This window comes from Echinops telfairi, unplaced genomic scaffold, assembly GCF_000313985.2.
Source record: "Echinops telfairi isolate 266 unplaced genomic scaffold, ASM31398v2 ScPeMD7_7475;HRSCAF=8513, whole genome shotgun sequence".
Taxonomy (NCBI): domain Eukaryota; kingdom Metazoa; phylum Chordata; class Mammalia; order Afrosoricida; family Tenrecidae; genus Echinops; species Echinops telfairi.
The window spans coordinates 18,752,584-18,771,155 of record NW_022111379.1 but is presented as its reverse complement, the minus strand read 5'-3'; the positions used below and the strand labels follow the sequence as shown (position 1 = coordinate 18,771,155).

General features: G+C 47.4%; 1 protein-coding gene across 1 annotated transcript in view; it reads right to left on the bottom strand.

Annotated features, from left to right (window-relative positions):
• Positions 1-18,572, bottom strand: part of MSH2 (mutS homolog 2) — an 83,793-nt gene that overhangs the window by 43,880 nt on the left and 21,341 nt on the right. The window contains exon 7 of the mRNA XM_004699750.3: positions 14,684-14,883. Within this exon, the coding sequence (XP_004699807.1) occupies positions 14,684-14,883 (200 nt within the window). The remainder of the gene's footprint in view (positions 1-14,683; positions 14,884-18,572) is intronic.

Here is an 18,572-nt window from a genome sequence, read left to right as displayed (position 1 = left end):
AAAAAAAAAAAAAAAAAAAGAAGGGGCCCCTAAGCGTTGCCCAACGCAAAATGGCTGTGAACCTCTGCTCCTACCAGCATAGCTCCCCTCGGGCTCTCCTGCACGCCTTCAAACCACCGAGCCTATTCCACCCAGGGCAGCTGCAGGGGTTGGTCCCTCGAGCCGGCCTGCAGGTCTCCACAACATGGCACCCTTGAGTTCACATCAGTGATGCCTTACAGAGGCCGTCCTTGAACACCTGACCCAATGTCTCCCACCACCAAATCATGCGAATCCATCAACATACTGTTGTGGTTACGGCGGGGACTGTGATTTGAAATTCTCGATTGGTTGGTTTTTGTCTGGTCTCCGTCAAGTGAGCTCCACCACATGGCACCTCCACAGGTGTGAAATGCCCAAGTAATCAACCCACTAAATAATTTTTGGAAGAACTAGTGGCAAAGTTAATATGGCTCCTGTATCCACTGTCTCTAAGAACTCCCACCAAATGACTGGGTGGGGCTATGCAAACCAGGTGTTTGAACCACCAATAGACGGGACTGGTCCGTTCTGGTAGCCATTTCCCGTGGGTAGGAGAGCCAGCTCAGAAGCAGAGAGAATTCCCGGGACCATCAAGGTGAAAGTGCCACTGGCCGAACACATTAGTTCCTGCTCAAAGCCAAGCCGCGCTGAGACCAGAGAGGTCACGGCAAAGACCACAGGACTGGGCAGGGCAGGGCAGAACGCGGACATTATGAGACAAGAACAGGGGGGGTGCTTCCTGGCCCTCCTGTCTTGAGAGGCTGGAAACCAGAGGAGAGGCTGGGCTACCGGCCGAGGAGAAACCTGCTGTGAAGACTGCCTTTAGTGTTTTCTGAGCTGGCTTGTGGTAAGCTGTTCATTTCTGACAAACTCCCCAGGGCTGGTGTCAGAATCAGCTGAGAGGATGGAGGATGGAGGCCGTGGGACCTCTGCCTTGTGGCACTAGGCCTCCCGTCGGTGTGGAGGTGGCTGCTCCTCTTCCTGTACAGCTAGAGGAGGTCAGATCTCATGGCCTCTGTGCCACTTCTGCCACGGCCCTCCATGCTCACTGTCAGCACCCAATGATTCTGAAGATTTGGATTGCAGCTGCTCACAAACAGCTGCCGTTTTTAATATGCACAAGTATCTATCCCTAACAAAGCACAGCTTAATCACCATTAAAAGCACTATCATCAGTTGCTACACTGCAAAGTATAACAAATTTCAGCGCAAACTGAAAACCCCTATCAAAAGTAAGTGGTTAAGATGCAGTCTGGGAATGCTGCCCAGGCCCTCCTCGAAATCCACACCTTAACAGGTTCATCACCCATGAGCCGGGGGCTGGCGGTCTCCACCTTGCCTCCACTCAAGTCAGTTACTCACAGATTGAAACCACTAAGGAGACCATCGCTGGCGGATTTGGAAGTGTTAACTTGCAGTTGTTGAAAACACCAAATTAAAAAAAAAAAGCAATTTGGCACCTGCATTACCAAAATAGATCATGTTGCACTTTCTTAATATATACCTTGGGAATTTCCCTGTCATACCTTCTATATTTTCATTTGGGGGCTTGCTTCCTGAAGGCCTGTGTCCCTCACATTCTTTAAGGCTCCTCACGTGGTGGTGACCCCCCAACCATAAACCTCTTTTCATTGCTACTTGATAAGTGTAGTTTTGCTGTTACGAATCGGGTGAGCCCTGTGAAAGGGTCATTCGACCCCCAAAGGGGTCGAGAGCAGACTGGTCCTGCGGGTGAGCCCTGTGAAAGGGTCATTCGACCCCCAAAGGGGTCGAGAGCAGAGTGGTCCTGCTCTCCAGCACAGCCTCAGCGCAGCAGTGACTGGACCGTGCCGCGCCCGCTGAGCCTCGTCCTCCTGTCTGCTCCTCCTCCCTCACCTTTGGAAACGGCCCCTGGGTCCTAGTCCTTTGTTATGATGTATGCAGTGGGCTAATTTTTGTGATCAGATCTTTAGGAAGCTCTGGACAGTGCAAACACTAAACACTTGACCACGATCCAAAAGGTTGAAGGTGTGAGCCCCCAGAAGCCCCTGGGGATGTCAGGGGAACTGCTTCAGAAAGGTTGTCTTAGAAGCCCGTGGAGTGCCTTCTACTCAGCCACACATGGTCACCCTCGTCAGCATCAACGTGATGGCAGCTGGCTAGCTGTTAGTACACCTTCACCAGCAGGGACTGGAGTCAAATACGGAACATTAGAGGCAAACCCACTGGCAAGACATCTAGAACGTCTTCTACAACCGATCATCAATAAACATGACCAGCTGTTTCCCAGTCTACACCTTCCCCTCTAGCAAAGGTCCTTCATTCTCCCTCCCACATCAAGTGGTAACCTTTCGTTTCCCCCAAAGAAGTGACCCAGTACCTGCTATGGTAATAATGTCTTTTGTAAGAATACCAAACTACTTCCAAGGAGTCAGAGATGGAAAAGTCCCCCGCAAAGTTCAACTCCTGCAAGATGCTACTCTGCTGCATTGCACCCCCACTCCTTCCTTGAAGAGGTCCCCCCATCTCTCTGGGTGCTGAGTCACTACCGTGTCCCACACACTCACACAACGAGGTATTCCTCACACGGTGGTGGGTACTGTCAGTCCAAAGTCCGAAGGTCAGGCAGGGATAAACCAGATCCTGGTTCTGGGGTGTAGTGAGATCACACTCCCTGATCAGTGGGCTCATTTTATACATACGCAGAGGATGGCATTGCAGGGAATCCTGTTCACAATTGCTCACAGGTGAAACTTGATCAGTATCTTCACCCACCTTCTTACCAGACCCATGCACGGAGAGGTGGCTTGGTGGGAGATCCGCGGTACAAATTCCACCCCAATATATGAAGCTATCTCCACCCCTCGACTGTATCTCATTTATGCACACATGACCGGGGGTCTCTGTCAAGATATTCCCCATGGGCATTGGCCTCCTACTAATCAGTCTGACTTGCCCAAGGTCACTCCAGAAAGTTTGCTTTCTCCTCTCAGCTGTCGCATCAAATTCCTTCCTTCCACTGTGAGTAAGTTCCCGGGATAGCCATCAAACAGTGCAGTCTGATCAAAGCCTCCACTAAGTCAGTACTTAATCTCATCCTATTCCTGTTTGCTGGTAGAGAATGCTCTCCAATATGGGCCTGTAGCCACAGGCGTATAAATCTAGAATTATGGCATATCATATAAGGGATAACGACTGGAAGAGCCATATTGAATATAACTCACCTACTACCAGCCAGAATCCGGACTGGCGCGTTCATTCCTCATCCCCCTGTTGCTACACTCTTGGGGGGTGGGGGGTGGCATGATAGAGAGCCATCAAATGATTAAATCTAAAGAAGTGCCAAGTACAATGACAAGGAAAACACAGGGTCATTTTAAAACACATAACCAGAGCCAGTTCACCCAAATCTAGAGACAAGGAAGGGTTCCCCTCAAAAAAATTACTTTTACGGTGAAATCCTAAAGATGAGCCGAATTAAAATCAAGCAAGCTGGGACGAGTCAGAAGTCCAGGTTCAAAGGGCAAGCACAAAGCGTGTGGTCAGAAAGGGGGGTGGGTGTTTCAAGTTCATGTAGACTGACCAACAACATTATTTTTAGAGGAAGGCCCTATCATAATACAGTCCATCTCAATTTGCATTGTTTCAATTAAGTAAAATAGAACATGTCAAAGCACATATGATTCTAGGTTTAAACAGTCCATGACATAATTAACCCAGTGTTTTTTATGTATGGGATGTGTATGGATAAAAACACACACAGGTATGCCTGGAGTCACAATGTAAACATGTACTTTGTAATGTGGCTTGTCGTTTTAAACGTCAAATACTGCCCATCCAAACCAGCAAGGGAAGGACGGCCAAGAGAGATCGGCAGGGGCAGCCATCCATGGAGCACCTCGTCAGCCAGGTTAATCAGAAGGGCAGTAAAAAACCTCAACAGGGATAAAGCAGGTTGATGACACTTGTATGTCTGTATTTAAGACAGTTGGCAAGAGCAAGAAAATAGGAAGCAGCCGTTCAAAGGCAAACAGCAGCTCAGGTGAGAAATGATTACAACCTGGACTAGAGTGGGCAGTGGAGGTGGGAAGCTGACAGTGCTGTAAACGAATGAGGATGCAGAATCCACAGGACTTGGTGAGGGAGGGCGGGCACTGGGAGAGGAAGGGCGGAAAAGGCCGATGGCAGACTGAAGACAGCTGGCCAGATGACAGGACCATTTACTGAACGGCCAAACGGAGGAAAACAAAACCATTGCATCAAGTCAATTCTAACTCCCTGCGACCCTAGAAAGGGCTTCCCAGAGTGCCCGGTTTTATGGAATCAGACTGTCAGTGGGGCGGCTGGTGGGTGTGAACTTGCAGTTAGCAGTTCAATGCCTTTGGAGCACTAAAGGAGATCCGTGGAGAGGATGAATTCAAGATGGTCCTTTGAAAACGTGGTCCGCGTGGGAACTGCTCCACCAGCATCCCCACGAGGCTGATCAGCAGGAGACCTAGTTGCCCAGTTCACCCTGGCGGGCGTCGTTGCTAGCAATCAGTCTCTGGTTGCTTCTTTAACCAACCAGGCCACAGAGCCCCAGCCCCCAGCCCCCAGCCCAAGGAAGCCTTTCCTGCACCTGTGTTTGGCAGAGTGGAGGTTGCTAAGTACATTGATACTAACTACACTCAAATTAGGGGCAATGTCTTTTCTCTCAAATCATTCACAACACTTTATTTTAAATAACCAAAAGTAATTGGAAACGGCTGGCGAAATAATTAAGGAACAGACACCAAGACTTCCTCATCAAGCTAAATGAGCAGGAAAGACGAGGATCAAGATGAAGTCTAGGGACGTTCTGAAAAGCAGATGAGGAGCACCTCCTTCCTGGGGTCCTGGCACACCCCCCCACCTCCCCCCACACACCCCCCCACCCCCGAAGCAAGGTGAATGCTAGCCACTAGCGAAGTCAGCCGAAAAGAGACTAGGTGACTGAAGAAAAAAAAAAAATCACCCAAAATCTAAACTAAGTTAGTATTAATAGTCTCTTTCCTGTTACAAATTTTAGTAAGTGGTAACAAGGGATGTGGCTTCAATTAACAAAGACGTAAGCAGTTTATTCTATGGCCATATTCTCTTGACTAGGTTTAAATAAATAACCTGTATGATTCATTGCACCTCTATGTCTTATGACCCTTTTAATAATAAATTTGTAAGGGTTAAAAAAATCGATGGAAGTGGAAAATGAGGCAGGTAAGATCTCTCACAAACGTTTACAATATTCATACTGATATGAAACTGGGATCACCAATTACGGTATTGATGGGACCATTTACTACACTACCAAACCAAACCAAATCAAAGAAGCCCACTGCAGCAAGTCGATTCTAACTCACAGCGCAGGTGCAAGTACAGGTAAATCCAGACAAAACATCAACATAATATGACCCTTCCCTACTGTCCGCTATTATTGGCCTTTTCTAACTCCCTACGCCTCTTCCTTCCTGGTTCTTCCTTTTCAGATTTCCTGGGTGGTAAATGCTCTTTTGCTAAGCATGGGCACCTGTCACTTTCTCCAAGGAGCACCTTCTGCCCCCACCAGCATTGACTGCTGTTGTCATTCTGACAAAGTAACACTTCTTTCTCTTATGAAGTTTTTCTCTTCTGATTTCAGCATCTGTTTTGTTTTTTTCTTTTTTAATTCGTTTTATTAGGGGCTCGAAGGTGGGGGGAGAAAGGGGGAATCAATCACAAGGATCAACATATAACCTCCTCCCAGGGAGCCGAACAGACACGTGGGTGAAAGGTGACAGAGGACGATTTAAGATATGAAAATAATAATCTAGAACTCAACAAGGGCTCATGAGGGAAGGTGAGCGGGAGAGGGGGGTAAATGAGGAGCTGATACCAAGGGTTCAAGAAGAAAGAACATTCTTTGAAAATGATGATGGCGGCCTATGTACAAATGTGCTGGACACAATGGATGGATGGATGGTGATAAGAGATGTAAGAGCCCCCAATAAAAGTATTTAATTCAAAAAAACCTTTGAGGCTACAGGAAGTGGAGTTTGATCACGCAGGTAGGATGAGTACACCATTCGTACAGGTAGGATGCATACACCATTCGTGGCCCAGCCTGGTTGACACAGAGCCTTGACCATCACAGCCTGTGTTACTCTCACCTCACACCTACTTCGGCATTCATTACTGCCAGACACACATTGTTAACATACAAAATTCTCAGATAGATTTTGTGCTATTGTCGTAAGCGTTGGCTAACAAGGCAGTCAATAAATGTGGAGTAAACGTAGTAAGCGTATGTATATTTATCCTACAAGTAGATTCTATTACATTTTTTTATACAGCCAATTCTGCTGTAATACAACATCTGCATTGCTAAAAACAATGCTATGCAAAACTGCACAACAAAAACCAAAGGGCTTATTAGGCTAAGGGCATTAACAATCAGAAACTCCATTAGTGACACATAAAAAAGACAGTGAATAGAACTGGTGGCAGTTTCACATGTTAAATGGCTCAGGAATACATAAGAATTACAATAAGTAAGGCACTTTCCACTGCAAAAATCCGAGGTATGCTTGCAGAAGGGGCCTTCCAAGGGGCTGCAGCTTGCAAATCCGTGTGAAACAGTGGAAGGAGGAGGGTTGTCTGAAAGGGGAGCACAGCTTTAGCACCAGATGGAAATAGTAAACAGGTCTGGCCTAACCACTTAACACAGCGAACTGAAGTAGCAGGCAGTTCATTGACGAGTGTGCGTCTGTGTGTGTATACCCATTTCCTGTTCTTCCACTCATCAACTCATCTGGATAATTTTCGCTATTATCTAGTGTTTATGGAGGACAAACTTGGGCATAAGCAAATGCAAAATTCACATGATGCTCTCAGATTGTTCCCAAATATGTCAGCCATGCGAGGACAAGGCCACGCTTTCAAAACAAGCGTTATAGCCAAACTGACTGTGTGTAATTTTGTCTTAACACCTGAAGTGACATACATCAAAATCTGAGCTCTGGATGGTGTACTACTGCCCATGTGAACATCTTACCTATTTTAAAAAAATCCTAGAGAGCCTCTGGGGTCTTAAAGGCTTGTTTCCAAACAAGCAGCCAGCCAAGTGACCTGGCAACTACTGTATATACTCGTGTATAAGCTGAGTTTTTCAGCACATTCTTATGCAGTGTTTGTGGTAAAATTGGGTGCCTCGGCTGATATTCAGGTCGGCTTATACTGGAGTATATATGGTAAGTCCACATGGAAGGAGCGCACCAACATCAGAGACCCAAGAATTGTAAATCAGATCATCGGAAGCGAAGGAAGGAATAGTGTCAGGGCCTAAATAATGAGGTTCTGGTTCGCAAAAGGCTATGGATGACAGTAGAAGCCCAGGACACATTTGTGAGATCCATACAGGGAATAAGCCTCCTGTGATTTCCCTGTCCTTAGTAGAGGGAAGGGAAGAAACTGGTTACCAAACAGCGCCCTGGAGCGATGACCGCAGATCAAACTGATAGACCTGACTTGAATAGTTAAAACCTTGTCAGTTGATGCCCCCACCCCCCTCTGATGCACATTGGGCCTTATCTGGTTTTCAATGTTTTCTGTGTGTGTGTTGTTTTTTTTCCCAATATCGGTGTTTATCTCAAATGAACTTTGTCACTGGGGCTAACCCTCTTGAATTTCTGTTACATGGCTTACTGTTTTTGAGTATATGAAACCCAGGATTGATGAACCTATAGACAGCAAGTAGAATAAGGCTCTTGGGGCTACAATGGGGATGGGGTGTAAAGGGGTTGATATCAAGAAGTTCAAGAAAGAAGAGAATGTATTGAAACTGATTGAGGTAGCGATTGAACCACCCTGCTTGATGTGACCGAATGATGGAACCATAGGATATCTGTTTCAGCTCCCAATAAAACGGTCTAGAACCAAAAAACACATACTGCTTTCTATAAACGAATAAAAACAATACTTAAAAATATGTGTATTTCCATATTGCAAAATCTAACCCTCACCTTAAATAGCAAACTTCACAGGCTCAGGGTTAAAAAGTGCCAAGGGAAGCTGATGATTAGGCATCTCTCCGAAATACCAATCTGCATTGATATTCCTCTTTTCATCTAGCAAGAAACGGCACCATCAACCAACGTGATTATATCGTCAACCTAGAACTCAGTCTTGGGGGACTGGACAGTTCATCGGGCGGACAAGGCAGCAGAGGATGTGGAAGGGAGAGGAGACAGCGTGCGCGGCCTGCCTGGAGGCTGGTACAGCTGTCTGACGGAGGCGATCGGAAAGGGAAGGGCGTGCAGGGATACAGAGAGAGGCCAGTCATGCTAAGGAGTGGGGTTTCTCTCTAGAGGACAAAAGGAACGAATACACGGTGGGTGGAGAAAAAGGACTGACAAGATGCGGTGTGCTGAGAAAGACGGCCAAGGCTTCCACGAGGACAGAGAAAGTCACTGCTGTGTGCCCTCCATCCCTCTGGCTCGTTGTGTCCTGCAAGGCAGGGCAGAGCTGGCCCGGAGGGCTTCCCACTGTGACCTTCACAGGAGCAGGGAGCCACTGGTGGGGGCCACCCCCAGCCTTTGGTGAGCAGCCCAGGCCTTAAGCAGCCATTGCCCCACGAGCACAGGGGAGGAGAAAGAGCCCCGGGGAGGGACTGAAGGAGTACATGTTAACAGAAACAGGATTCACTATGACAATAAAATCCAGCATTAAAGCAAGTTGGATGCCTAGTGGAATTGTGTTAACGCGCGATCGGAATTTGCCCAAATGTACAATGCTGTCCCCCAAACCAGACCGGCTGTCATCAAGTTCATTCCAGCTCACAGAGACCCGACAAAGCGGGGCTGAAACAGCCCAGTGGGTTTCCGAGACGAACTCTTTAGGCTGTTGTTTCAAACTGCGGGCCTCGGGGTTCGCATGGCCTTTCCTCTAACCCACCGTGCCACCAGGGCTCCTGCCGGGCTTGTCCGAGTTGTTTACTATCAAGAGATATAAGGCACAAACAAGGGGTCCAAGCTTGTCTCAGGTATTTCTTAACAGAGAAAGAAGATGTAGAGTACGCTAATCATTCCATCTAACTTTATCCTGTTGCTGCCCCCTGCTGTCTCTGAATGTACTTTTTATTTTTTAAGGAAGACCATTCAGATAATAAACCCAGACTTAATAAAAAAAACCTAAAAACATCCTGAGAAAAGGAGCGTGCTTAACTTCTAGTAATATACGTTACCCTGTTTTAAGCCATGATTTTGCTTTAAAGACAGCCCGTGTGGTGGTGGTTGTTCAACCCAGCTGCCTCTCTCCCTGCCGTCAGCAGCTGGGGAGCTACACTGGGATATGCAAAATGACACCGCTCTGTTCTTTTCAAAACTCAGTTAGGTTCCCAGTGACCAGGAACCTGGGGTCCACTTACAGCAGGAGGGGGAGCCCACAGAACCATCAACCCCGGCTAACACTGGATGCCTCACACAAGAGAAGCTGTTCCAGACACCACATTCCCCCACAGGGTCACTGCCACTGGGTGGATTACATCAGCCCCAGAGGACAGAACAGAACTGCCTCTGGGCTCTGCAAGGTGGTGACTCTTCATGGAAGTAGAACGTCTCTTCTCCCGAGGAGCAGGAAGCGGGTCCAATGGCTGGCCTGGTGGTAACACTCCGCCGGGACTCAGATGTAGGGTAAGGTGACCAGATATAAAGCGGGACACCATTGGCGGGGGGCGCAGGCAGCCTTGATTAAAATTTTGGTCTATATGGACCAAATAGATGGTTCCCTGGCATGTCGTGCATTTGTTCCAAAATTCGGGACTTTTTTTTTTTTTTTTTAACAGGGACTTTTTTAAAACGTCAAAAAGTGGGACGTCTGGTCACCTTAATGTAGGGGTAAGTTAATTAAATGATTGACCAGTACGGCTCTTGAGTGAGATTATAAATTTCCAAATGGCTGCTGGCAGAGAAAAGGTTCTCTACCCCTGACCCAGAGTCTCTACCCTCCCAAGTACAGAAAAAATACTGCTCTCAACACCTTCACGCTGGGAAGGGCCCCCCTGACTCCTTTCTAGGCTGAGAGACTTCAAATACCTTAACTGGGCTGCTGATGCCAAACCTCTAACAGGAAACACCTGATCAGGACAACTTTACGATCTCTCGCAGGTCTACATAACGCCAAAAATGTGAGGACATTACTGTCTCGGAGAACTCTGGGAGCACGCAGCAAGCACACCGGACCATGGTACACGGGGAGGCTGGGAAGGGAGGCAGGTTATCCCCCAGGCAAACCCCTACCTCCATGATCTACCTTGGTGGTTCAATGTTTACGCATCTGGCTGCCAAGTGCAAGGTTGGCGTGTTGGACCCACCAGCTGCACCACGGGAGAGAAGACTTGCTCTCGTAGAGATGGGGGTCTTGAGGGGAGCGGGGAGCCAATGATGACAGGTACAAGAGACCAGGAAGTGTTCTGAAGTTGATGGCAAGTGTGTAGCTTTCCTGCCGTGTTTGAACAGGTGAATTGAATCTGAGAGGAATTACTGAAAGGTGAATGATAGGTAAACATAACAGTGGGGCAGGGAGGAGAAATACACACACGTATTCGTGCGGGGGGTGGGGGTGGGGTGGGGTGTGTGTGTGTGTGTGTGTGTGTGTGTGTGTAACAAGGAAGCAAATGAACACTGGGTCTATACTTAATCTTGTCTCAGTACAAGGACAGCTTTCTGATAATGTGGCATTGTATGATCCTCATCTCCCTGACAGGACGCTGGACACAAAATGGGTGCTGAAGCAAATGGGAAGAAAGCTGACAACGCTTGGCTACTAAAAGACAGTGTCTGCAGTCTTAAAGGCTTGTAATTAAGCAAGGGGTCATCTAGTGCAGTGGTTCTCAACCTTCCTAATGCCTCCACCCTTTAATGCAGTTCCTCATGTGGTGGTGACCCCCCAACCATAAAATTATTCTCGTTGCTAATTCTTAACTGTCATTTTGCTATTGTTATGAATCGGGTGACCCCTGTGAAAGGGTTGTTCGACACCACCCCCCAAGGGGTTGCGACCCACAGGTTGAGAATCACTGGTTTAGAGAGAAGCAACAAAGCCCACATAGAAGCACACCAGCCAGTGCAATCACGAGGTGTGAGGGGCGTGGGTGCCATGGAGAGCCCCTCTCAGAAGGGCCCCACAGAGGGATGAAAAATCCAGGGTGCAGGATGGCAATGAGAAACCACGGAACTACCCTCTAGGTCTTTAATAGTTCCTGCCCTTTAAGGTTTTGTTTCACCTTATTGATCACGTTAGATTTTATTATGTTCCTTATGTAGGATCCCTCGGTGCATGGAGGTCAAGGTGGATGGGCCCTCAGAGACAGTTACAGGAGTGGTGGTTCCCAAAGGGTACAGTGGACAGGGGGAAGCTGGGAGCATTGATGACTGTATAGCCCCACCCGCTGGATTGAACAACAGAATCATATGTGAATGGATATATTGGCATGTGTAAGATGTCAAACTATTATTAAAAACAATAATAATGTAAAAAGTAATTTGGGGCGGGTGGGGGCAAAAATAATAATAATTTAAATTTCCTTTAAACAAAAAGATGGCAGTCTTAGAAACGCTGTGGAGCAGCCCGACTCCGTCCCCTAGCTGTCAGGCGCATTCCGAATCGGAGTCCACTTGGAGGCACAGCCACCACCTTCGCCGGAGCAGACTGCCAGGGCGTTGCTCCCTGGGAATGGCTGCCGGCTCACACGCTGGCCCTTCCATTAGCCTCCAAGCGCCACCAAGGCTGCACTGTGAAGAGACTGGCCCAGAAAACACCCGGGGTAGTTCTGCTTTAGCTCGTAGGGCCACTGAATGGGACGTTAACGCAACAGCACCTGACCCCGCGTGGGCCTGGATGGTACCAACAGTCCACAGGCACATGCTCAGCTGCTCACCAGAAGGCTGGCAGCTCGAGCCCCACCCCCACCCCCAAGAGGTAGCTTGGAGGAAAGTGCTGGTGAGGGTCTCTCAGAAAACCCCAGCTGTTGGAAATCGGACAGAGTGCAGGTCCACCCTGACACACAGGGATGCCCCCAGTCCAGTGTGTCCACTGGACCCAGTACTGGTACATGACTCCCAGGCAGTAGAAAGTTGGTCCAAGGAAGGTGTAAGGTAGTATTTTCCTTTTTCATCTTACTTGTACTCCCTCTTGGGGGAGAGGAGTCACACAGGCTTTTGAGTAGCGGATGAAAGTTGAGCATTACAGATCGATTCCCCAGGAAAAAGAAAGCAAATGCTCCTCCTTCACAGAGCCACACGTGCCAAGGACCAGGTCGCTACGCAGACCTGGAGGATCGCTGCATTGTTAGATACGTGCCAGGTGCCACCATTGGCCTTACATCACTGCCAAACTGCTGAGACCCATGGCCCCGCCAAGTCAGCAGGCCAATGAACCATCACAGCCTATGCTTGCCCCCTGGTGTTCATTACTGTAGCCAGGTTTCCCTCATTAACTCACAAAATAGTGTTTCCTGCAGTTATAGATGCGAAATGTCAGGTAACAAGCAATGCGCTAAGCGAGGAATCGGTATATATAAGGAGCAAATTCGTATCGACTGGAACCTCACAGAACTTCAGAAGGACCAAACTATTCTAATTCAGCAGGAAAGCCCAGTAATACAAGGACTAGACTACGTTCACTGCATTTAGCAACACTACGGCCTTTCTGTATTGTGCTCAGGGCTGACAGCCAGTGGAGTGACTGGAAGGTGAAGTGCAGGCTTCCAGACATCAGACTGGACCAGAAGGAGACAGAAGCGGTCCTCCTAGAAGGTGACACAGGCCCCCAGGAGTCAGAGCCCCCTCAAGGACAACCACCAATCACTAAAGAGAGCACACATGAGGAGGAAAATCGGCTTAAAAAAATATATATAGAGAGAGCATATCCGCTTAAAAATACTTGGTGGAAAGGGGCCAGTAGAGAGATTACCAAGAGATAAGTAGGGAGGATAACAGGGTAGGGTGGGGGGCAAGGCACAGGTGCAGGAAATTAAGGGCGTTCGTAACTCACAGCCAGTAACTTTCTCAAGATGGGAACACTTTCTAATAAATATCCTATTATAAGTGATCAAGGATTCACAAGAGTGGGGGGTGGAGGGGAAGCGCTTATACCAAGGGCTCAAGTACAAAACGTTTTGGAAATGATGATGGCAACATGTACAAATATGCCTGATACAATTGATGTATCGAGTAAGAGCTATAAGAGCCCCCAATAAAATGATTGATGAAAGACCCTCTGCCACACGCTGCTCAAGCGGCCAGCACACCAGGTGAAGGGAGCGATCTACGAGGGGAAACGGGCTCAAAGACAGCTCCCATACGTGGTGATTGAATCAGTGAGTGAATTCTTTAGCAAGCCTGTACCCAACTGATAATGACATTGCTCAACTACGTGTGGCTTTGCTGTCATTCTGTAAGCCCACTTTTAAGCACCAGGGCCCTTTGTCTTCACTTCCTCTCACACGTGAGCATGAAGGGGAATAGGCCTAGAATCAGTCTGCAGTGTTCTGGGGGATAAACAATGGATGGCTAACAAGGGTGATGGTTCAAACCCACCAGCCACTGCACAGGAGAAAGGGGAGGCTGCCAGCTCCCAACAAGATCGATGTCAGACAGGCTATCTCGGGGGTCCCTATGAGTCAGAATGAATTCAATGGCAGTGGGTTGGGGTGGGAATGGTTTTGTTAAAGGAATCCCTGTGGAGTACAAACGGTTAATGCACTCAGCTCCTGGCCCAAAGGATGGCCGTTCAAGTCTGCCCAGAAACGCCCCAGTTCTGGTATCCCAAAAAAACGGCCCCTGAAAATCTTTTGCCGACGCGTGGGGTTGCCTAAGATGGAATCAACTTGCCGACAACTGGTATTTTGTTAAATTTCCTGAACGGCAATGACCCTGGTAAAGGGATGACGCACACGGATTCATGGAGCTGTTCCATGGTCCCAGGACCCTCCGGTGATTGCCAGCAGCTGGTCAGCATCGCTTCCTGGGGTTGGCGTTTTGCACCTGGTCTCAAGAAGCTCCCCGGAGGGCCCTGCTGCACTAGCAAGTTACAGACTGGAATATATCCACATAACAAAAGAGGGGAAAAGAGCCAGGACTCCCTGGTGCTGGGGTGTTCCAAGCCCACACCAGAAGTTCCTCATCTGAGGACATGCATCTCATCCTGAACCTTACACAAGTGAGAAAGGGGTGTCTGCAACTGGCCTCCTCCTGGACCCTTTACTCCGAACTCTGGCTGTGATGCATGACCTTCCTTTAACGCTGATGTTAGACTGATTGCTTTTCTAGTGATACACTGGTACACATTTGTTAACACCGTCTTTTGGGTCCTAAGAATCCTTCCTTTGCTAATGAACCCTGTTTAGCTGCCCATAGTTTAGCTGCCAATGGGTCTACGCATGATAAACCTGGTACTTCTAACATTCATTTCTGAAAAGCAAAATTTCTAGTTGTCTTCCATCGATCTCTGCTAACAGGCCAGAAGGGAGCATCCAGTCCTACGACTCGTGGCTTCTACATGAAGCCAAAGGCCCACACAAACCTGTTATCAGAAAAGCTTCGGGCGTTAGCACATAAAAGGAGTCCCCAGCATCAACTTTTAAAGCCACCCGGTACGCTGTAAGCGCAAAAGAAAACAAACATCCTTTCAATACCTTCGTATTTTTCCAGAGCCTGTATAACATTAGGGAGCTGGTTTATGCCCTGGTAGAGTTGGTAACAGTTTTGTAAGTTTGCTGCTTGTCTTTGGAACTTCTTGGCAAGTCGGTTTAGATCTGGGAAGCGGCGAAGTAAATCTTCTTGCAAACTCTGCCTCAGCTCCGCGTCTTCTACAAAAGCTTCCACTAAATTCAATCTGAAACAGATTATAGCAGAGTTCATCTGAAACAGTCAGCATAAAGTTAAGCTGTGTCGACTAGGCATATAAATCTCCCCTAGTTGAAGTCAAGTTCTGGGGGGGAAAGCTTGAATCTATTCAGAAATATTAGGGTTGGGTTTTTTTTGTTTTTAAGTGTGGGGAAAATCTACAACCCTGTGACAAACATTTCCTGACTAGCAACCAAATCAATACTTCGCTTAGCAGTGCCCTGATGCTGGATGCACTCAGTTGTTTGACTTTCATCGAATGGATGTTACTTAGATACAAGGAAGAATTCCACTAAGGGGCATTGTGGGTACTGAGGAAGCCTCTGGGTGTGCACAAAGGCAACGTGCTTGGCTGCTAACTGGACAATAGTTTCTGCGGAATTTTCTCGGGCAGGAAACAAAATTCCACAGCAGCACACTGCTGTTCTTAAATTGGCCATCAAAAAAATCAAGGTTCGGGCTCAACTATTAAGAAAATTTTTTGAAAATAATGGCAACAGATGTGCAAATGTGCTTGACACAATGGATGGATGTATGGATTGTGATAAGAATTGTACGAGCCCCCAATAAAATGCTCTAAACAAAAAACCAAGGTTCGTGTGAAATTGCTTTTACAAAAAAAAAAAAATCACCGTGATCAGAGAGAACCTTCCCAGGTGATGCCATTGGATGCACTAACTCGGTTAGTTGCTTCATGCTTGCTTAGCAGGAAAAAAATGTGTATTACAAAAGCTCCACCAAGCAGAGCTCCCCCCTTTTTGGGGTACCCCTTATGTCAACAAAACGTTTAAATTTTTTTTTAAACAAGAAATACATTTTTACCTCTACACCCATTAAACATTATACAGAAATATAATTGAAAATGGTTTCAAAAAGATCACTCTGATTATATTCTACTGTATTGACTGCGCTACACATGGACCACAACCTCTTCTAGGCTGACACCAGACAACAGATGGGGCCCCTGCTACATTACCAACTTCTCTGATCAAGGCCCCAATGGAAGGTCCTAGTTTGGGGGAGGGGAGTAAAGAAAGACCACATGTACTTGAGACTAGAAGACCCCATGCCTGATGACCCGAGAAAGCTCTTTACCTAGAAAATGAAGGCAGTCGCTCCCAGCAGCCACCTTCCAACCGAATACTAGATGGGGCTGTAAAGCAAGCAACCTGAAGAACGTGGTCTTCACGACCATCAATTTCACGAGGCCCAAACGGCAGTACATGCAATCAGCCAAAGACGAGAAGGCAACAGGGGCCAAGGAAACCAGAAGTGGCAACAGGGGATTGGGAGGGGGGGGGGGGGTCCTAGCACCTTGGGAAGGGTGGCCAATCTGTGCCTGAAGCGTCATTTGGGAAAACTTGCTATCTAAGTGCACACTGTCACCGAAAGCACAATCACATGCCTCTAGCACAGAAGGTCGTCATGAGTCAGAAGTTATCTCACTTAGGAGAAGAGCTTTCTTCTTTCTTTAAATCAATTTACTGGGGGCTCATACAACTCTTATCACAATCCATTGTGTCGAGCACATTTGTAGCCGTCTCATTCTCAAAACATTTTCTTTCTACATGAATCCTTGGTATCAGCTCATTTTTTCCCCTCCCTCCCCGCCCCTCCTCCCTCATGAACCCTTGATAATCTATAAATTATTATTTTGTCATGCTTTATGCTGATGAGGAAAAGAACTTTCTTTATGCTTATGAGGCCCTCAAAGCAAGGGACGTCTTAAACCTAAGGACTTTTTTAACATTCCTTTTATCTGTTGAGTTGTTTTTAATAAAAATACAGTCATATACCCAATTGAACAATCTCTGCATGTGATGACCTGTGAAATAAAAGATGCAGATTAAAACCAGACAGAAGCAAGCAAGGGCAAATCGGGGAAAGCTAGATGGCCAAGGACTGGGGTTACAGAAATTGAAACACGACCCTTCCCCCAAGTTGCCAGAGGGCCCATCCCCCTAGAACCAGTCTCCTCACTTTGAATTGATAGGCTCCCATAAAGGAGCCTGGTGGCTCTGGTGGGTTAAGAATCAGGCTGTTAACCACAAGGTTGGGGGTTCAAACCCACAAGCTGTCTCATAGGAGAACAAAGAGGCTGTCTGGAAAACCCTATGGAGTTCTGAGTTCGACTGTCTTATAAGGTAATTTACATGTGAAAGTTGGATACTGAGTAAGGAAGACCAATGAAGGATCAATGTGTCTGAATGATGGTGATGGCAAAGACTCCTGGGAGCACCGACGACTCCTGAAAGACAAACGCATCCGTCTTGGAAGAAGTGCAGACAGAATGCGCCGTAGAGGAGAGGATGGCATCTCATGGACTGTGGACATGCACCAGGAGAGCACGGTCCCTGGGGAAGGACATCATGCTTGGTAGCGGGACAGCAAAACAGAGGGATTGGCACAGTGGCTCCAACAATGGGCTCAAACACAAGAACAAGTGCGAGGATGGCACAGGGCCGGGCAGTGTTTCATTCTGCTGTCCGGGCGGTTGCTGGGTCAGAGCTAGCTCCGTGGCACCTCACGACAGTGGCTGAGTCAACGTCCATGGGAGGGACTCAGTGACAGTTTGAGCTGGGCTTTTGGAAACTGAGAAAATGACTATTTGCTCTGCAAAACAAAATGCCGGCTATACAAAAGAAAAGTGGGTGGAGGGAGACATCGGACAGTGTAAGACATGAAAAAAATAGCAATAATTTATAAATTATCAAGGGTTCGTGAGGGAGGGGGCAACCGGAGGGAGGGAAAAGAATGAGGAACTGATACCAAGGGCTCAAATAGAAGGCAAATGTTTTGGGAATGATGATGGCAACAAATGTACAAATGTGCTTGACACAATGGATGGATGTATGGATCGTGATGAGTTGTACGAGCCCCCAATAAAATGATTTAAAAAAACAAATGCCATTTTTGATGCACTCCACTAATTCACAATCACCCCCTCATGCCCGAGTCACCATCAGCCATTTTGTAAAACAAGGTTGTAAATTTTATTAAATTTAATAAAACTGAGAGGTAAATGGTAACGATCAAAAGAAAGAAAAGTGTTCCCACACATATTGAATAGTCTAGTGTGGCAATCACATAATCTGTCAACTTCAGCAAAGGGGTGGAGGCTAGCCTGTCAATCAAGTGCAGCTTGATGACATCATTTGGAGGCGAGATGGAGACAAACAGCTCACTGGAGGCCAGACCCAGTCTCTCTGCCTTCCCTTTCCTGTTGAGACACTTGGAGAGCTGGAGGACACACATGGAGACCAGGGCCAGAGTTGAGATGCTTCCACCGCCACTGGGACCACAAGACCTTCCACCCACAAGCCTGTGATCTTCCTGCATTCGGCGTCATGGCATGCATTGTGTGTGTGTGTGTGTGTGTGTGTGTTTGCATTTCTTCTGTGCACACTATAAGCCACTGGGCTTCATAGCAATAGAACCTAAGAGGAGAATACTACACTGAAGCAGGGAAGGGGGGCGGGGGGCGGGAACCTATGAATAACCAGAAGCAAAATGGAAAGGTCTGCTTTGGAAAGAAAAAGGGACATTCTTCTAAGAGGCTGTATTTACAGATCCCTTTTGGGGTTTTCTACATTAAGAAGGAAATCATTAAAAGAATCTACATATAGCCTCCTCCCTGGGGGATGGACAACAAAAAAGTGGGTGAAGGGAGACAGTGGA